Below are 22,202 nucleotides of genomic sequence, written 5' to 3'. Positions count from 1 at the left end.
TGTGATTGTAGTGTCCATTACACCACTTTATGACCATATGTACCCCCTGTTTAACTCCCTCCTGCAAGATGAGGTGGTGTTTGTTTTTCCCTTCCTGAGATACTTCACCCAGGATAATAGTCTTGAGTTTCATTTAAGATGCTGAAAAAGACATTATTTCCCTTCTATGTAAGGCTGAGTAGATGCCATCATTATACAGAGGATGCAAAAAATGTGTACACATTTTAAGAAAGGAAAAATCTGTATTAAATTGTAATACTCAAGTGACATTAGACTTCTGCAATTACAAGAAGGCCTCAAATGTGATTTTTATTCATCTTTTGTTATCAGTACATATTGGGTATTGCAATTTTAATACAGTTTTTTCCTTTCTTAAAATGCATAAACATTTTTGGGCACCCTTTGTATATAAGATCTGACAACTAATTTCATGGGCTTGCCCTAGAAAAAGTGCTACATACCTCATTGCTGAATATCACTCTGTTCACCTTCAAAGTACTCTTGAGAAGCTATGCAGCGACACCACCACACTTCAAAAGAATTGTGGAGCTCTTCTTCTGGAATCACCATCAGAGATGTCCTCATACAAGAGTCTGACAATTAAGTTCACAAACTTGCCGCCATGCACTTACGTTGGCAGCAACATCCAAACAACTCATCAAGATTTCATAACTTTGGTATATCAGTGTGTCCCAGCTGTGTTCAGGTCTATGTGTGGCAGTGTCTTGCTGAGTGGCATTCATTCTTGTGGGTGCATGTTTTTACATGCCATACAAAAAACAGCTTTAATTTAATGAAGTCTTCTTTATTCGTTTTTGTTGTTGTCATTACTGTCTTTGGGGTGTTGGTCATAAATTATTTCCCTAGACCAACATTTAAAGGAGCCTTTTCCTACATTTGATGTAGTCGATGCTACTTCAGAACTTGATATAGGCCTGTTCAACATTTCCACTTCGTTCTGGCTAAGTCTTGGTAGGTGGGTACTTCCAGGTATTGGTCGATTTCTTTCAGATTTTCATATTTCTGAGAGTAAAGTTTCTTGTAATATTCGTTAAGGATTTTTTGAATTTCTGAGGGGTCTGTTGTTATTTCATCGTTACCATTTCTGATTGATGAAATTAGAGATTTTACTCTTTTTTTCTTATATACCTTAGGTTAACCAAAGGTTTATCTATTTTATTGACCTTTTCAAAAAACCAACTTTTGGATTTATTGATCTGTTGTATAATTCTTTTCTTTTCAATTGCATTTAATTGTGCTCTGATTTTGGTTATTTCTTTTCTTCTGCTGGGTTTGGGGTTGGAATGTTCTTCCTTCTCCAGTTCCTTGAGATGTCTCATTAAGTTATTAACTTCCTCTTTCTCTTTTCTTGAGGAATGCTCGCAGTGCTATAAATTTCCCTCTTAGAACTGCCTTTGCAGTATCCAAGGGGTTCTGATAATTCGTGTCTTGATTGCTGCTTTGTTCCAAAAATTTTGTGATTTCCTTCTTAATCTTGTCTATAATACATCTATGCTTCAGCATAAGATTATTTAGCTTCCATGTTCTTGTATGGGTATGCAGATTCCTGTTGTTATTGAGTTCAACTTTTATTCCATGGTGGTCCAAGAAGATGCAAGGGATAATTTCTGTTTTTTTTTTTTTAATTTGCTGAGGTTAAACTTGTGGCCCAGGATGTGGTCGATTTTGGAGTATTTTCCGTGGGCCGATGAGAAGAATGCGTATTCTGTTTTTTTGGGATGAAATGTTCTGTAGATGTCTGTTAAGTCCAGATGTTGAATGGTTAAGTTTAAATCTAAAATTTCCTTGCTTAGCTTCTTTTTGGAGGATCTATCCAGCACTGCTAAAGGGGTGTTAAAATCTCCAACCACTATGGAACTGGAGGAAATCAAGTTGCTCATGTCTGTTAGAATTTCTCTTAGAAATTGAGGTGCGTTCTGGTTGGGTGCATAAATATTAATAATTGAAATCTCATCATATTGAGTATTACCTTTAACAAATATGAAGTGTCCATCCTTATCCTTCCTTATTTTAGTTGGTTTAAAGCCTATTGCATCTGCAAATAGGATTGCAACACCTGCTTTTTTCTGCTTTCCATTTGCCTGGAGTATAGATGACCGCCCCTTCACCTTGAGTCTATATTTGTCTTTTAATGTAAGATGAGATTGTTGCATGCAGCAGATATCTGGCTTGAGTTTTTATATCCAGTCAGCCAACCCGTGCCTCTTTAGAGGACAATTTAAACCATTCACATTACTTGAGAATATTGAGAAGCCTTTTGAGAGTCCAGTGCACATTTTTAATCCTTTTGCAACTGTGGAAGTTGGAATTTTATCAAAATTTTCTGGGTGGGTTTACTTTTGTGAGGATTACACTGCTCTTTATGGAGGATAGGTCTGAGAATATCATCCAGAGCTCGTTTAGTTGTGGCAAATTTCTTCAACATGTGAATGTCGTTAAAGTATTTAATTTCTCCATCATAAATGAAACTCATTTTAGCTGGGTGCAGGATCCTGGGTTAAAGTTATTTTGTTTTAGAAGATTAAAAGTCGATGGCCATCCTTTTCTAGCTTGAAAGGTTGCAGCAGAGAGATCTACAGTTATTTTAACATTCTTCCCCTTGTAGGTGATGGTTTTCTTTCATCTGGCTGCTTTCAAAATTTTCTCCTTCATATTAACTTCAGTGAAATTGATTATGATGTGTCTGGGAGACGTCTTATTTGGGTTGAGTTGTGCTGGAGTTCTGAAACTGTCTGCTATCTGAATTTCAGAATCTCTTGGCATGTCTGGAAAGTTCTCATTCATAATCTCATGGAGAAGAGACTCTGTGTCATGTGAAGCCACTTCATCACTTTCGTGGATCCCTATAAGACGAATATTGTTTTTTTTTTAATTATCCCAGAGCTCTCTGAGAGAGTGATCTGTTTTTGCCCTCCATTTCTCTAACTCTCTGAGAGTTTGGAAGCATTCGAAAGATTTGTCTTCAATGTCAGGAATCCTTTCTTCTGCTTGCTCCATTCTGTTACTGAGGAATTCTACTGTGTTTCTCAGATCTCTGAGGGCTGCAACTTCTTGTCTCAATGTGTCAAAATCTTTGGTCATTTGGTCTTTGAATTTGTTCAATCCCTGAGACATCTTTTGGGTTACTGCTTGGAATTCTAATTTGATCTTATTTGCTATCCAGATTCTGAATTCGATTTCTGACATCTCAGCTATTTGTTTGTGCGTGGGATCTTGTGCTGTATCTGCCCCATTGATCCTTGGGGGAGTTGATCTACTCTGATTATTCATATTGCCAGAGTTTTTCCTTTGATTTCATCTGATGATTGTTTTTCACTGTTGCCTCTGGCCGTCCTCAGAGTTGGGATGGTGTCTCTCCGAGATTAGACGTGGGGATCACTCTATTGTTGCTGGATCTTTGTAGGGAGTGACCCTGTGTAGCTCTTCTGGGGCTGCCCCAGCCAGGGAGTTCTGGTTGTTGGAGCAGCTCCAGAGTGTAACACCCCCGGATCCAGCAACAAGGCAGGAGGTGACGCACACGGTTCTGGGAATTTCTGGCGCCCAGTGACCTTGGCACAGAGGGCCCAAGGCTCTAGCAGTCTCTGGCCAGAAGAAGGGCTCCATGCAGAGGCAGGGAGGGCTCTGGAGGGCACATGGTACCAGAGTCCCTGGCCAGATGAGTGGGAGGTTTGGAGGCAGGGAAGGAACAAGAGGGAAGATGTGGGTTTGTGCAGCTCCTGGACTTCCTGGTCAGGACGTGGGGAGGCCTGATGGGTGGGGTAGCAAGTCCCTGTGCAGCTCTTACCAGGGTCTGGGAGGGTGCTGGCACAGCTCTTACTGGGGTCCGGGAGGGTGCTGATTGTGGGTCCTGGCACAACTCTTCCAGAGGTCCAAGAGTGTCTCTTTCCTGGCTTTGACATCAAGATGATATTGGCTTCATAGAATGAGTTAGTGACAAGTCCCTCCTTCTTGATGTTATGGAATAATTTCTGCAGTATGGGTGACAGCTCCTCTTGGTAGGTTGGGTATAGTTTGGCTGTGAATCCATCTTGTCTGTGGTTCTTAGTTTTGTGAGATACTCTCCATGGAGGATGGCACTGTGGGGATTGCTCTCCCTGGCTCTCCCCACAGAGTTGGCAGTCTCACCTAGGAAGGGCTATTTATATTTAGGCAGAGGTCATGAGTTCCCAGAGTGTGGGTATTTGCTCAAACTGGGTCCTGGTGTATTGGTGGCTCAAGTCTAGGGTTCCCTGTGAGGGGCTATACCTTGAAAGATGCACTAGCTGAACAGCAGTGGTGGAGACTCATGGGTGGGTCATGGGCCCAGGTGCAGTACTAGAATCTCAGTGGTGATGTCCTGTGCCCAGAAGGAGCTCTGGAGCCAGAGGGGCAGAGGCTCTGTCTCTGGCATGAAAGCCTCAGAGCCAGAATGGGGATAACCATTTTTCTCAAAATGTGAAGTCTTCCTATGTTTATTGATTTTACATAAACCAAATAAACATTAACAATTTTCCAATTTTAAAGTTGTATATACTATCTCTTACTACTGTGATAATATTAAATTAAGAAAATATTTGTAATGGAGTGAAAAAAGATTTTCCCTTCTTAATATCAACATGTGGTATTAATTTTTACAAATTCATCATTTATTAATAGCTGAAAAAAGATGTATGAATGGAACAGAATAGAAAATCCAGACATTCAAATATATGTAAGAATTTTGAATAATAGCAACACTTTGTATTAGTTGGAAAAGATAAACTATTATACTTTGGAGAAAACTACCTCGATTTTTATGTCACAAAACAAGGTCCTAATTGAATATAGATTAAAATTTTTAAGTATACAAAATAAGAAACGTATTAGAAATACACACAAATGCCTCTTTATACAGATACATTTTTATGGTGACAAAGACCTTCCTTAGAATGACCTCACAAGCAAGCATTCTCCTGGTTTATTTAGCAAAATTAAAATTAAAGCCTACTGTAAAAGTGTTCAATTTTCTCCATATCCACACCAGCATCTGCAGTTTTGAGATTTTGTGATCTGGGTCGTTCTCACTGGGGTTAGATGATATCTCAAAGTGGTTTTGATTTGCATTTCTCTAAAACTTGTATAACATTTTTGGAAGGAACCCTCAAAGAACTCAAACTAGACCTCTCATTTGATTCTGCAATCCCATTACTAGGCTTTTCTTTGAGTGTTTTAAGAATATGGAACTTGCCAACTATATTTGTCCATTCTTTTAATCTGTTTATACATTGAGCTTCCCTGAATACCTATCATATAGCAGACATATTTTATTTTTTTAGTGATCCTTTCATCCTTAAAAAGTTCATGTTTCCTTGACCAGCTAGAGAAAATTCAGAGATTTAAAAGTGGAATATTAGGCTCAGCACCTATAGCTCAGAGGCTAGGGCACCAGCCACATACACCAGAGCTGGTGGGTTCAAACCCGGCCCAGGCCTGCCAAACTACAACAACAACAAGGCAAAATAGCCAGGCATTGTGGCAAGTGCCTGTAGTCCCAGCTACTTGGAGGCTGAGGCAAGAGAATCACTTAAGCCCAAGAGTTTGAGGTTGCTGTGAGCTGTGATGCCATGGCACTCTACCGAGGGCAACATAGTGAAAATGTCTCAAAAAAACGTGGAATAGTAGGAGTTAATCTCAAATGAAACTTTTGCTCCCTCTTGTCAAACTAAAATATGTCTGAAGCTAGAAAATTGTAAAAGATTATCTTGAACTCCCCTTTGAAAGATGTAACAGTCAAATATTAATCATTCAAAATATTTGATTTGTTTACATTTGATAAATCAATATATTGAATAGATGAGCCACACTTCTTCATTTGAATCATGAGTTTCTTTTGACTTAAAGTAAGAATTAGTTTCTTTTAAAACTTTTTTTTTTTTTTTTTTTTTTGTAGAGACAGAGTCTCACTTTACTGCCCTCGGTAGAGTGCCGTGGCATCACACGGCTCACAGCAACCTCCAGCTCTTGGGCTTACGTGATTCTCTTGCCTCAGCCTCCTGAGCAGCTGGGACTACAGGCGCCCACCACAACGCCCAGCTATTTTTTTGTTGCAGTTTGGCAGGGGCTGGGTTTGAACCCGCCACCCTCAGTATATGGGGCCGGCGCCCTACTCACTGAGCCACAGGCGCGGCCCTGTTTTAAAACCTTTTATTACTTCCTCCCTCTTTCCTCATAGTACTGTTAAGAACTAAAGTTTGTTTAAATGTGAATCATACAGCTAGACTGCCATAGACCTATTTTACATACTGTATTCCACTGAACAGAAGGCACAATGGATTGTGTGATGCTCCATTATATTAAGTATTGATAAGAGATTTTTTTAAAATACTGCTTATAGTTGTAATAATTTGTGAATTACAAGTGGAATTCCACTATCAGACATGTTAAAATGTGAGAAAATAAGCATCTCAGAATTATTGATATACAATGCTATCTCTGATTATTCAAACATACCACAGGTAGGTATAATTGTATCATTTTACTTGATTTAAATGTTGTCTTTGTTACATAGTAGTAGCTAATAATTACGATATCTAATATTATCAATATGTTATCTGTGTTAGGAATACTTTGCATAGATTCTCATTGGAGCATCAGAGTGGTGACCTGTGAGACAGCTACTACTTTTGTGCCTATTTTATTGATAAGGAAATTGAGGTCTAAGCAATAGCTAATAAGGGATAGAGCTTAAAGTAGGATCCAAACCCAAGTTGAACTGAATCCAAGGCCATACGCACTCTATTCAAATAGGCTGCTCTTTTATTAATGGAAGGGGGTGATATGTGCTAATCAATACTGTACTTTCTTTACAAGAAAATGAAATATGCATTCAAAAGCAGAGGAATAACTTACTATGTAATATGTACAATTAAATAAGTGTATGTTTTGAGATAGTGCACCACAATTTCCTCAAAAATCCTCTTCCTTCCACAGGACTGCTCTGCATTTGGCCTGTGCCAATGGCCATATAGAAGTGGTAAAGTTCCTGCTGAGCAGAAAATGTGAAGTTGACATGGGTGATAATGAAGACAGGACACCTTTGATGAAGGTATATAGTAGCCAACTAGTTCAGCATGAGCTGGATCTGACTTAAATGCATAAAATACATAGAATAAAATTGAAGTTATCTCCTTTAAATATAATGACTTGGTGAAACCTGTGGAATACTTACTTTGAATTCTTAAAAGCTACCATCTATTTCTTGATCTAATACTTACAGGCTATACAACACCAGGAAACAGAATGTGCATTTAATCTGCTAGACTATGGAGCAGATCCAAATATAACGGATGACTACGGCAACACTGCTCTCCACTATGCTGTGTACAGTGGGAATATAGTTTTAATAACAAAACTGCTTTCATGTGGTGCAAATATCGAAACCAAAAACAAGGTATAGCTCAACTGCCTTTATTTTCAAAATCTGTTAATATGTAAAGGCATTTGTTTTAATATTGTCATATGTAACGGTCAGTTTTCCATAATTGGAAGTTCAGGCATTCCCTGAATGAAAATAAAGAAGGTATCCCAAAAATGGATATGTATTTTAAGAAAGGAAAATACTGTATTAAAATTGTAATGCTCAGGTGAGGTAAAATGACTAACTGGAGCCAGCTTTCAACAGAAGCTCCAATCCAGAGGGAGAGATAACAGCCAAAATAAACCTAATAAAGCTGAAGGTCAGGAACTGAGCTGAGAGAGATTTTTGTCTTGTTTTGTTTTGTTTTTGTGAAACAGAGTCTCAAGCTGTTGCCCTGGTTAGAGTGCCATGGTATCACAGCTCACAGCAACCTCAAACTCTTGCACCCAAGTGATTCTCCTGCCTCAGCCTCCCAAGTAGCTGGGACTACAGGTGCCCACCACAATGCCCAGCTATTTTTTTGATGCAGTTGTCATTGTTGTTTAGCAGGCCCTGGGCCAGGCTGGAACCTGCCAGCCTCAGTGTATGTGGACGGCGCCCTACCCACTGAGGTATGGGCACCACCCATGAGAGAGAAGATTGTTAAGTGCATGTCATCCCTCCTGAGGCAAGTTGCGACCCCAAGGAAGCAAATTTCAGGTACAAAACCATCCCAAAGAGGACAAAAGTCTGTCTCTGCCCCCAAGAGAGTGGCTTGCTGTGTGCTCTGTACAAGCAAGCAGTGAGCAGAAGACCTCGTATTTCATCACAGGGGAGACAGCTGCTGAAGGCCAGGACTTCTTCTCCAGAGACATCTTGTTGTGAGCTGTGGCATTCTCTTGTCCAGCATAATAGTTGAAAAAATATTTTCCCTGCCTTTCTGAACTCCTATTCCACCCTTCCCCCCCTCTCCTGGCAGTTGGAAGCTTACCCCCTGCAGAGCCCAGAGTATCTGGCAGTTCCTTGCTAGGGCTGGGCATTGTATCGGCCACAGGACAGCTGTGCTCAAACTATGACTCAAGTAGAAGCAGAGAGACACAAGGGGAGGGGGACTGGCCTGGAGCTATGAAATGCATAGTGGGGACACATGAGGTAGCACCTCCAACCATGGAGGCACCCCCAACTATGGAGGCACCCCTATCCATGGAGTCTTTGGTGGCATCTTCAACATGGTGGTGCACTCCTGCTGGGGTCAAATTTGGGACAGACACCTCCCCAATTCTGTGGACCACTGGAGGGAGCCAGACCTTGCCCTGCAGGGGTACCAGAGGATGAGTGCCTCCAGGGCAGAGGAGCAGTTTCTGAGGGAAAGAATCATGAGCAGCAACATTCACCCCCAACTTGGAACAGACTCAGGTGGCACACTCACCAGTTTCCAAAGAGCAGTGGAAGGAGTCAGGCTTCAGCTCCACCTGCCTGCTGGTGGAAGAGTGCAGTGGCCTGGCCAAAGAAGAATTGACTCCCCTTTGACTCTGGCAGGCACAGATTCCTGATGCATTTCATCATTGGAGGGAACTGGGCCACAGCCCCATGGACTTATCAGTGACTGGGCATGGTGGAGGTGCAAGGTGGGGAAGAAGGTGCCAATCCTCCTGGACTAACTCTTTTGCTGGAGCAAGTCACACTTCAGCTGCCAGTGGACCCCTACTGTCTCATTGCTGGAGACCTTTTGTACTCTTCCACTTGAACAGCAATTGTGCTGCCAAGGACAATGGGTTTGGAACTCTGGACCTGGGCTGGCCACCTGTGGACCCTACAAGGTTGAGCCTTGGTTGTGTTGTAGTGATAGAGACTGATCCTCCTCTTCCAGTTGTTGCCAATGGCGAGCAGGGTGCTTTAGTTGCTTGTATCTCTCCCCAGCTGAGGTTTCACCCTAAGCCACTGATTCACTAGGATTGGACAGAGGCTGGCTGAATACAAGATGGAACCACCTAGCCCCATCACACCAAACAGGTCGCCAGAGTCTCAGGCTGCAGGATTGAAAGGTATCTTTGTAAAGTGGTAGGAGAAAAGCCACAGTCACCAGTCTCAGCTCTTTGGTAAAGTGCTGATTGACTACAACTCTGGGAGTCCTCAATACAATTTTACCTTACCAGCTTCTCTAGCCAAAGGGTGGAACCAAAGAAAAACTATGGCAACATGAATAATCAGAGTAGATCAACTCCCCAAAGAATGACAAAGAAGACACAACAGAAGATACTATTCATTAAAAAAAATGGCTGAAATGTCAGAAATAGAGTTCAGAATATGGATGTCAAATAAGATTAATACAATGGAAGTAAAGTTTGAATTAGAAATTCAAGGAGTAGTTCAAAAGTTGTCTCAAAAAATCAATGAATTCACAGACTTGCCCTGCAGGGGTACCAGAGGATGAGTGCCTCCAGGGCAGAGGAGCAGTCTCTGAGGGATTTAGACAAATGCAAAAATAAATCTCCAAGGATTTAGACAAATGCAAAAATAAATTGCAGACCTCAAAGAATTGAAAAATAGAGTAGAATCCCTCAGTAATAGAATCAAGCAGGTAGAAGAGAGGATCTCTTGACGTCGAAGACAAAACTTTTTTTTTTCTTTTTGAGACAAGAGTCTCACTTTGCACACTTGGTAGAGGGCCATGGCATCATAGCTCACAGCAACCTCAAACTCTTGGGCTCAAGCGATTCTCTTGCCTCAGCCTCCCAAGTAGCAGAGACTACAAACGTCTGCCACAACACCCAGCTATATTTTTTTAGAGACAGGGTCTCGCTGTGGCTAAGGCTGATCTCGAACCTGTGATTTCAGGAAATCCACTTGCCTCAGCCTCCCAGAGTGCTAGGATTACAGGCATGAGCCACCTTGCCCAGTCTGAAGACAAAACTTTTGGATGCTCCCAAATGCTCAAAGAGGCAGAGAAGTGGAAAGCAAAAATGGATCACTCCCTGTAAGAGTTATGGGGCAACTCCAAAATAGTAAACATTCACCTTATGGGAATTCATGAAGGACAAGAGGATGGTCCTAAAGGCACTGATACTCTACTCCAAAATGCAATGGAGGAGAATCTCCCAAGCATGGCAAGAGATACAGGACAGATAGAGGACAGTTTCAGAACCACAGCATGACTCAATACAAATAAAACATTTCCTAGACACATGTAATTAATTTTGCCAAAGTTAATATGAAGGAGAAAATTCTGCAAGCAGCCAGACAGAAGAAAATCATAACCTACAAGAGGAAGAATATTGGAATAATTGCAGATCTCTCAGCTGAAACTTTTCAAGCCAGAAGAAGATAGTCATCAACCTTCAAGCTCCTATAACAAAAAAACTTCCAGCCCAGGATCCTATATCCAGCTAAGCTGAGTTTCATTTGTGATGAAGAAATCAAATACTTTATGAATTACACATGTTGAAGAAATTTGCCATAACTAAACCAGCTTTCCAGAATACTCTCAGACCCATCCTCCATAATGACCAGCTTAATGGTCTACCACCAAAGTAAATTCACCCAGAAACCCGTGAACAAAACCTAACATCTATAATGGTGAAAGGATTAAAAATATCCCCTGGAAACTTGAAAAACATGACAACCAAAACACTACCAGGCTTATCAATACTCTCAATTAATGTGAATGGCTTAAATTGTCCCCTAAAGAGGCACAGGTTGGCTGACTGGATACAAAAACTCAGGCCAGATACTCATTGTTGCATACAAAAAACTCATCTTACCTTAAAGGATAAAAATAGACTGAGGGTGAAGGAATGGACATCCGTAATTCAGGCAAGTAGAAATCAGAAAAAAGCAGATATAATAGGCTTTAAACCAATAAAGGTTTAAAGGTTTAAACCAATAAAGAAACGATAAGGATGGTCACTTCATATCTGTCAAGGGAAACATTCAAAATGAATAGATTTTAATTATTAACATGTGTCCAACCAGAAGGCTCCTCAATTTATAAAAGAAACCGTGATAGACATGAACAATTTATTTTTTATTTTTTTAGTTATTTATTTTATATTTAATACATATATTATTATTATTTATTTATTTATTTTTTTTTTAGAGACAGAGTCTCACTTTATCACCCTTGGTAGGATGCCATGGTGTCACAGCTCACAGCAACCTCCAATTCCTGAGCCTAGGTGATTCTCTTGCCTCAGCCTCCCAATTAGCTGGGACTACAGGCACTTGCCACAGTGTCTGGCTATTTTTGTTGTTGTTGTTCTTGCAGTTGGCCAGAGCTAAGTTTGAACCTGCTACCCTCAGTATATGGGGCTGGCGCCTTACCCACTGAGCCACAGGCACTGGCCCAGACATGAACAATTTGATATTTTCCTGCACTGTAATAGTTGGAGATTTTATCACCACTTTGGCAGTGTTGGATAGATCCTACAAGAAGAAACTAAACAAAAAATTATTGGACTTAAACTTGACCCTACAACAATGGACTTAACAGATATCAACAGAACGTTTCATCCTAATAAAACTGAATGCACATTGTTTGTATCAGCTCATGGAACATCCTCCAGAATTGATCACATCTTAGGTTACAAGTCTAACCTCACCAAATTTAAAAGAATAGAAATTGTTCTTTGTATTTTCTCAAACCACCATGGAATAAAAGTTGAACTCAACAACAACAGGAATCTTCATACTCAAACAAAGTCATGGAAACTTAATAACCTTATGCTGAATTATAGCTGGGTCATAGATGAGATTAAGAAGGAAATTACCAAATTTCTGGAAGAAAATGATAATGAAGACACAAATTATCAAAACCTGCGGCATACGGCAAAGGCAGTCCTAAGAGGGAAATTTATAGCATTGCAAGCCTTCCTCAAAAGAATGGAAAGAGAAGAAGTCAACAACTTAATGGGACATCTCAAGCAACTGGAAAAAGAAGAACATTCCAACCCCAAACTCAGAAGAAGAAAAGAAATAACCAAAATTAGAGCAGAATTAAATGAAATTAAAAACGAACCATTCAGAAGATTGAAAAATCAAAAACTTTATTTTTTGAAAAGATTAATAAAATTGACAAAACTTTAGCTAACCTAACCAGAAAAAGAAAAGTAAAATCCCTAATTCATCAATCAAAAATGATAAAGGTGAAACAACAACAGACATGTCAGAAAATAAAAAAATCCTTAATGAACACTATCAAAACCTCTATTCTCAGAAATATGAAAATCTGGAGGAAATAGACCAATACCTGCAAGCATGCCACCTTGCTAGACTCAGCCACAAAGAATTAGAAGTGTTGAAGAGACCTATATAAAGTACTGAAATAGCATCAAACATAAGAAATCTCCCCCAAAAGAAAAGTCCAGGACAGATGGCTTCACATCAGAATTCTACCAAACCTTTAAAGAGGAATTAGGGGAGGGTGGAGCAAGATGGCGGCCGAGTAACATCGTCCCTGCAACTGGGCACAGTGAGTCTGGGGAGATAAGACTCCAGGCATCTCTGGCTGGTGGGATCTGCCTATAATAATCCCCTGAGGATATAGGAAGTCACCAAGGGACTTCTGGATCACAAGAGGAGGACAAAAACAATGGAAAACTGGCAAGTGGTTGCGTGTGTTCGATCGACCTAATCCTGCCAGCAACCGTGAGTACAGGCAGCATTGAGACTACAAACCAGAAATGCCTTACCTGTGAACTGTTTTGCTGTTTTTGGACTTGGCACTCAGTTGAGCTGCCTTGGGGAGAACTTGAGCAGGAGTGTGGAGAACTTTGGGCATTGTCTAGGGCCCCACACTGAGCCAATGAGCTGGGCCACAGGGAGCCATTGTCAGAGAACTGCCCCAGCAAGCTCTGCCCTCGGGGTCCCAGAGCAAGTATCGGGCGGAAGGTAGTAACCTAGTAACTGAGCAGCATAATTGTGTTGACTGAGCTGCCTTACAGCCTTAAGCCTTAGGGCAGAGTGAGACTGGTTTTGGCACACTAGAGCCTCGGGCTGCTGCCCTGGGTAGAGTGCCATGGCGTCACAGCTCATAGCAACCTCAAACTCCTGGGCTAGGTGCCACCTGGACCTCCATAAAAGCTGTACCGCAACCCCTGACCTGTGATGTGTGCCTGCTGGGCTTCCACACAGCTGACCGTGCAACCCCATGTCCTCCCTCCTTTATCCTCCCTGCCACCACACTGGCCCACCTGTCTGGCCAGGGATACTGGTAGCCACGTACCTTCTGGAGCCCTCCCTGCCCCTGCGCAGAGCCCTTCTCCTGGCCAGAGACTGCTGGAGCATTGGGCACTCTGTGCCAAAGTCACTGAGTGCCAGGCACTCCCAGAACCGTGCCCATCACCTCCCGCTCTGTTGCTGAATCCAGGTGTGTCACTCGCCAGAGGTGCTTCCACAAACAGAACTCCCTAGCAGGGTCAGCCCCAGAGGAACGACACAGGATCACTCACTACACAGATCCAGCAAAAATAGAGTGATCCCACAGGGGTCTAATCTTGGAGAGACACCTCCCCAACTTAGGACGGCCAGAGGCAACAGTGAAAAACAATCATGAGGCGAAATCAACAGAAAAGCTCTGGCAATATTAATAATCAGAGTAGATCAACTACCCCAAGGATAAATGGGGCAGACACAGCACAAGATCCTATGCACAAACAAATAGCTGAGATGTCAGAAATCGAATTCAGAATCTGGATAGCAAATAAGATCAAATTAGAATTCCAAGCAATAACCCAAAAGGTATCTCAAGAATTCAATGAATTCAAAGAACAAATGACCAAAGATTTTGAAACATTGAGACAAGAAGTTGCAGCCCTCAGAGATCTGAGAAACACAGTAGAATCCCTCAGTAACAGAACGGAGCAAGCAGAAGAAAGGATTTTTGACATTGAAGACAAAGCTTTCGAATGCTCCTAAACTCTCAAAGAGGAAGAGAAATGGAAGGCAAAAACAGATCACTCTCTCAGAGAGCTCTGGGATAATTCGAGGAAAACCAATATTTGTATTACAGGGATCCCTGAAAGTGACAAAGTGGCTTCACAAGGACAGAGTCTCTTCTCCATGACATTATGAAGGAGAACTTTCCAGACCTGCCAAGAGATTCTGAAATTCAGATAGCAGACAGTTTCAGAACTCCAGCATGACTCAACCCAAATAAAACATCCCCCAGACACATCATAATCAATTTCACTAAAATTAATATGAAGGAGAAAATTCTGAAAGCTGCCAGATGAAAGAAAACCATTACCTACAAGGGTAAGAATATCAGAATAACTGCAGATCTCTCTGCTGAAACCTTTCAAGTTAGAAGAGGATGGTCATTGACTTTTAATCTCCTAAAACAAAATAACTTTCAACCCAGGACGCTGCACTCAGCTAAACTGAGCTTCATTTATGACGGAGAAAGTAAATACTTTAACGACATTCACATGTTGAAGAAATTTGCCACAACTAAACCAGCTCTCCAGGACATTCTCAGACCTATCCTCCATAAAGACCAGCGTAATTCTCCACCACAAAAGTAAACTCACCCAAAAATTTTTTGATCGAATTCCAACTTCCACAGTCGCAAAAGGATTAAAAATGTCCACTGGTCTCTCAAAAGGCTTATCAATACTCTCAATTAATGTGAATGGTTTAAATTGTCCTCTAAAGAGGCATAGGTTGGCAGACTGGATACAAAAACTCAAGCCAGATAACTGCTGCATCCAAGAATCGAATCTTACATTAAAAGACAGATTTGGAATCAAGGTGAAGGGATGGTCATCTATATTCCAGGCAAATGGAAAGCACAAAAAAGCAGGCATTGCAATGCTGTTCACAGACGCAATAGGCTTTAAACCAACCAAAATAAGGAAGGATAAGGATGGACACTTCATATTTGTTAAAGGTAATACTCAATATGATGAGATCTCAATTATTAATATTTATGCACCCAACCAGAATTGCACCGCAATTCATAAGAGAAACTCTAACAGACACGAGCAACTCAATTTCCTCCAGTTCCATAGTAGTTGGAGATTTTAACACCCCTTTAGCAGTCCTGGATAGATCCTCCAAAAAGAAGCTAAGCAAAGAAATTTTAGATTTAAACTCAACCATTCAACATCTGGACTTAACAGACATCTACAGAACATTTCATCCCAAAAAAACTGAATACACATTCTTCTCATCAGCCCACAGAATGTACTCCAAAATCAACCACATCCTAGGCCACAAATCTAACTTCAGCAAATTTAAAAAAATAGAAATTATTCCTTGCATCTTCTCAGACCATCCTGGAATAAAAGTTGAACTAAATAACAACAGGAACCTGCATACCCATACAAAAACATGGAAGCTAAACAACCTTATGCTGAAGGATACATGGGTTATAGATGAGATTAAGAAGGAAATCACCGTATTTCTGGAACAAAACAACAATCAAGACATGAATTACCAGAACCTCTGGGATACTGCAAAGGCAATCCTAAGAGGGAAATTTATAGCACTGTAAGCCTTCCTCAAGAAAACGGAAAGAGAGGACGTCAATAACTTAATGGAACATCTCAAGCAACTGGAGAAAGAAGGACACTTCAACCCCAAATGTAGCAGAAGAAAAGAAATAACCAAAATCAGAGCAGAATTAAATGAAATTGAAAACAAAAGAATTATACAAAAGATCAATAAATCCAAAAGCTGGTTTTTTGAAAAGATCAATAAAATAGATAAACCTTCGGCCAACCTAACCAGGAAAAAAAGACTAAAATCTCTAATTTCATCAATCAGAATGAAATGGTAATGATGAAATAACAACAGACCCCACAGAAATTCAAAAAATCCTCAACGAATACTACAAGAAACTCTACTCTCACAAATATGAAAATCTGAAAGAAATCAACCAATACCTGGAAGCATGACACCTACCAAGACTTAGCCAGAACGAAGTGGAAATGTTGAACAGGCCTATATCAAGTTCTGAAATAGCATCAACTATACAAAATCTCCCTAAAAAGAAAAGCCCAGGACCAGATGGCTTTACGTCAGAATTCTACCAAACATTTAAAGAAGAACTAGTTCCTATACTACTAAACCTCTTCCCAAATATAGAAAAAGAAGGAACATTACCCAGCACATTCTACGAAGCAATCATCACCTTGATCCCCAAACCAGGGAAAGACCCAACAAGAAAAGAAAATTATAGACCAATATCACTAATGAATACAGATGCTAAAATACTCAATAAGATCCTAACAAACAGAATCCAACAACACATCAAAAAAATTATACACCATGACCAAGTCGGATTTATCCCAGATCTCAAGGCTGGTTCAATATATGTAAATCTATAAATGTAATTCAACACATAAACAAACTTAAAAATAAAGACCATATGATTGTTTCAATTGATGCAGAAAAAGCTTTTGATAATATCTAGCATCCCTTCATGATCAGAGCACTTAAGAAAATTGGTATAGAAGGGACATTTCTTAAACTAATAGAGGCCATCTACAGCAATCCCACAGCCAATATCGTATTGAATGGAGTTAAATTGAAATCATTTCCACTTAGATCAGGAACCAGGCAAGGTTGCCCATTGTCTCCATTGCTCTTTAACATTGTAATGGAAGTTTTAGCCATTGCAATTAGGGAAGAAAAGGCGATCAAGGGTATCCACATAGGGTCAGAAGAGATCAAACTTTCACTCTTCGCAGATGATATGATCGTATATCTATAAAACACTAGGGATTCTACTACAAAACTTTTAGAAGTGATCAAAGAATATAGCAATGTCTCAGGCTACAAAATCAACACCCATAAATCTGTAGCCTTTAAAATATACCAACAATAGCCAAGCCGAACAAACAGTCAAGGACTCTATTCCTTTCACAGTAGTGCCAAAGAAGATGAAATATTTGGGAGTATACCTAACAAAGAATGTGAAAGATCTCTACAAAGAGAAGTATGAAACTCTAAGAAAAGAAATAGCCAAAGATGTTAACAGATGGAAAAACATACCATGCTCATGGCTGGGAAGAATCAACATTGTTAAAATGTCCATACTGCCCAAAGCAATATATAACTTTAATGCAATTCCTATTAAAGCTCCATTGTCATACTTTAAAGATCTTGAAAAAATAATACTTCGTTTTATATGGAATCAGAAAAAGCCTCGAATAGCCAAAACATTACTGAGCAATAAAAACACAGCAGGAGGAATCACGCTACCAGACCTGAGACTGTACTATAAATCAATAGTGATCAAAACAGCATAGTACTGGCACAAAAGCAGAGAAGTAGATGTCTGGAACAGAATAAAGAACCACGATATGGATCCAGCTACTTACCATTATTTGATCTTTGACAAGCCAAGTGAAAACATTCAGTGGGGAAAAGATTCCCTATTTAACAAATGGTGCTGGGTAAACTGGCTGGCAACCTGTAGAAGATTGAAACTGGACCCACACTTTTCACCATTAACTAAGATAGACTCTCACTGGATAAAAGATTTAAATTTATGACATGAAACTATAAAAATACTTGAAGAAAGTGCAGGGAAAACTCTTGAAGGAATCGGCCTGGGTGAATATTTTATGAGGAGGACTCCCCAGGCAATTGAAGTAGTATCAAAAATACACTCCTGGGACCTGATCAAACTAAAAAGCTTCTGCACAGCCAAGAACATAGTAAGTAAAGCAAGCAGACAGCCCTCAGAATTTGAGAAAATATTTGCAGGTTACACCTCCGATAAAGGTCTAATAACCAGAATCCACAGAGAACTCAAATGTATTAAGAAGAAGAGAACATGTGACCCCATCTCAGGGTGGGCAAGGGACTTGAAGAGAAAATTCTCTAAAGAAGACCGATGCAAGATCTACAAACACATGAAAAAAAGCTCATCATCCTTAATCATCAGACAAATGCAAATCAAAACTACTCTGAGATATCACCTAACCCCAGTAAGAGTAGCCCACATAACAAAATCCCAAAACCAGAAATGTTGGCGTGGACGTGGAGGAAAGTGCACACTTCTACACTGCTGGTGGGAATTCCCACTAATACGTTCCTTCTGGAAGGATGTTTGGAGAATATTTAGAGACCTAAAAATAGACCTGTCATTCGATCCTATAATTCCTTTACTAGGTTTATACCCAGAAGACCAAAAGTCACAATATAACAAAGACATCTGTACCAGAATGTTTATTGCAGCCCAATTCATAATTGCTAAGTCATGGAAGAAGCCCAAATGGCCATCGACCCACGAATGGACTAGTAAATTGTGGTGCATGTATACCATGGAATATTATGCAGCCTTAAAGGAAGATGGAGACTTTACCTCTCTCAAGTTTACATGGATGGAGCTGGAACATATTCTTCTTAGCAAAGTATCTCAGGAATGGAAGAAAAAGTATCCAATGTACTCAGCCCTACTAATGAAGCTAAATTACAGCTTCCACATGAAGACTATAACCCAACTATAGCCCAAGACTATGGGGAAAGTGCCAAGGAAGGGGAAGGGAGGGGGGAGGTTTTGGTGGAGGGAGGGTAATCGGTGGGGCCACATCTATGGTGCATCTTAGAATAGGTACAGGCGATTGCACTAATGTACACAACTATGATTTAACAATAAAAAAATAAAAATAAATAAAAATGTTAAGAGAAAAAATAAAATATACATAGGTAAAAAAAGTGTAATACTCAAGTCACATTTGACTTCTGGAATTATAAGAGACACAAGATACAAAATACAGGGTGTCCATAAAGTTTGTGTACGGCTATTGTAAATTGCACATGAACTTTGTGGTCACCCTGTATAAGATAACAAATATTATCAGTATATGTGTGTACATTGACTATTACAATTTTAATACAGTTTTTCCCTTTCTTTCTTTTTTTTTTGAGACAGCGTCTCAAGCTGTCGTCCTGGGTAGAGTACTATGGCGTCATAGCTCACAGCAACCTCCAACTCTTGGGATTAAGCAATTCTCTTGCTTCATCCTCCCAAGTAACTGGGACAACAGGCCCCCACCACAATACCTGGCTATTTTCTGGTTGTAGTTGTCATGGTTGTTTGGCAGACCTGGGCTGGATTCGAACCCGCCAGCTCCGTTGTATGTGGCTGGCCACCTAGCCACTTGAGCAATAAGTACTGAGCCAGTATTTCCCTTTCTTAAAATGTGTGCATACATTTTGGGGTACATTCTACATTTTTAAATAATTACCTATCATTAAACTTTAACTATTGATACTTTTAAAGAAGCAGTAGGGGATACAGCTTTGTTATAAGGATTTATGGTAAACTAAATTTGTTAAATTTAAAACTTTTTCCTTATCAAATATTTTTCTCACCCAAGGTGTTTTTTTTTTTTAATTAGTGTAAAACACCACAAGAACGCAAAATTTACTCTCTAAATAGGCTTTACCATAAAACTTTTCTGAAACAAATTTATTCTATCAATACAATAATTGGAAATCTTACTGTTCACAAATTCCTAAAACATAAATCTCCATGAGAAAGAGACTTATCTCAGTGGCAAGGCTTAAGAGTGAAAAATGGAAAGAAAAAGGAAAGCGATTAGAAATATGCAGGTCGCATGCTGGAGGTGGCGGGTTCAAACCCAGCCCCGGCCAAAAACCACAAAAAAAAAAAAAAAAGAAATATGCAGGTCAGGTGGCGCTTGTGGCTCAGTGGGTAGGGCACCTACCCCATATACTGAGGGTGGCATCTTCAAACTCAGCCCGGCCGAAATGCAACCAAAAAATAGCCAGGCAAAGTGCTGGCCCCATATACTGAGGGTGGTGGATTCAAACCCCGCCCTGGCCAAACTGCAACAAAAAAAATAGCTAGGCGTTGTGGCCAGCCCCTATAGTACCAGCTACTTGGGAGGTTGAGGCAAGAGAATCGCCTAACCCCAGAAGTTGGAGGTTGCTGTGAGCGGTGTGACGCCCCGGCACTCTACCGAGGGCTATAAAGTGAAACTCTGTATCTACCAAAAAAAAAAAAAAAAAAAAAGAAGAAGAAGAAGAAGAAAAGAAAAAAGAAATATGCAAGTCATTTGGAAATTAGGTAATTGAGGAAAAATACCAAGATGTCATTTATTGTCTATATTATTTTTTCTATTGTTTTTCCAGCTTATACGTTTAAACCAGGTTCTCTTCAGTTTGGGGGATGATCATTCTCTAGTTTGGAAAGAGAGTTAATGAGTACTAAACTTGCCTAGAGATCAGTTGTAAGAGGACTCCGATGAACCTAGATTGGCAGCAAGTCAGTGGTGATCAATTAGGAAGCAAGAGAGAAGAAGAAACACTTAAACAACTTCTCTTATCCCGGCAGAAACGGCTACTCACATAAGTCTGGACACTGCTTTCAAATCTGAAATGTCTGGGTAGGAAGATGGGAGAAAAGGAGCTTATAAAAAGGAAAATCAGATTGCGTTTTGAGTTTGCTAATCACTGCTCTCTGCCTATCTGGAAAATTAAATGTAATTTTCAGTAAATTACTCCACCTGTTATTCTTTCTGGCCAGATTCCCCAATAATAAAGGGAATCGTCTATATGGATGAGAGATGAGACTGAAGTGATGGTCAGCTCCACTAGATTGCTTAAGCATAGGAATCTGAACTCAATCTGGGGCTGAGTGACAAGCAAGACCTGCCTCTAACAACAATAATAAAAAAACTTCCTTGAGATTCTGCTACACCCCGGTTAATAACCACTAAATACATAAATGCACTATATGAATTCCCATATCTCAAAAACTTAAGAAGACTCTAGAAGAGTTGGAGTTTAATAGGTGGCACTTGCTTAAAATCTCTCCTTTCCAATGACATTAGCCTGCCTTTTCTTTTCTTTTTCTTTTTTTTTTTTTGTTAGAGACAGAGTCTCACTTTATCACCCTTAGTAGAGTGTCGTGGCAGCACACAGCTCACAGCAACCTCCAACTCCTGGGCTTAGGCGATTCTCTTGCCTCAGCCTCCCAGGAAGCTGGGACTACAGGTGCCCATCACAATGCCCAGCTAATTTTTTTTTTTTTTGTACTTATCATTGTTGTTTGGCAGGCCCGGGCTGGATTCAAACCTGCCAGCTCCAGTGTATGTGGCTGGCACCGTGGCCACTGAGTTACAGGTGCTGAGCCATTAGCCTGTCTTTTATCTGTCTTTCTCTACCTCTGTGGTTGAGAAGCTAAAAGGAATATTATTGATAATGTCTGTCAGTTTACAGATAACACTGTGTTCCTTCCAACTACCAATCATTCACTACCATGAAGTGCTTGATTTGAAATTAGATTATGTTCAGTCTTTCAGTAGTAGAGGTTGCATTTTTAAGGGTCTTCTCTCTGTTATTCAGGTACTTAGGTTAACAAATGTTTATTACAAGTAGGGTTACCTCAACTGGAATAAGTAGCAAATATTGAACAAGTTTGTTAGTCAAAGCTGAATTATGGACTAACTTAGTATGTTACGTTCATACAGCTTTGGCACAATCAGGATGGCAATTTTAAGCATTGAAAACTATGAATTTAGTAAGAATACAGATAGGAATTTCAAGAACAACTTAGTTCCAGCAGTACAATGAACTAACCATCAATTTGGTTAATAATGAGGGAAAATTCAATACCAATAGCTTATAAATGAATGTTGGAATAATTCTTGAAGTGTTTATTATGAGTTTTAATAGCAATATTTATTACATGTTGGGGCTTGATTTTTTTTGTTTTAGTAAAACATATTATACCAAAGAACGGAAAGATTTTACATAGAAATAAATACTTGCTTCACACATAGTGACCAATTGGAAATCATGGTACATCCATAGCGAATAGGAAAATGCAAGGGCTAAGTGTGGCCCATAG

At 40.0% G+C, this 22,202-nt stretch overlaps 1 protein-coding gene across 1 annotated transcript in view; it reads left to right on the top strand.

Moving 5' to 3' along the window:
- Nucleotides 1-22,202, top strand: part of LOC128570196 (putative ankyrin repeat domain-containing protein 30B-like) — a 55,662-nt gene that overhangs the window by 704 nt on the left and 32,756 nt on the right. The window contains exons 2-3 of the mRNA XM_053569150.1: nucleotides 6,970-7,084; nucleotides 7,256-7,429. Coding sequence (XP_053425125.1) covers nucleotides 6,970-7,084; nucleotides 7,256-7,429 — 289 coding nt within the window. The remainder of the gene's footprint in view (nucleotides 1-6,969; nucleotides 7,085-7,255; nucleotides 7,430-22,202) is intronic.

Source organism: Nycticebus coucang, chromosome 18 (assembly GCF_027406575.1).
Source record: "Nycticebus coucang isolate mNycCou1 chromosome 18, mNycCou1.pri, whole genome shotgun sequence".
Classification (NCBI taxonomy): Eukaryota; Metazoa; Chordata; class Mammalia; order Primates; family Lorisidae; genus Nycticebus; species Nycticebus coucang.
This window is presented reverse-complemented; position numbering and strand designations above follow the sequence as displayed.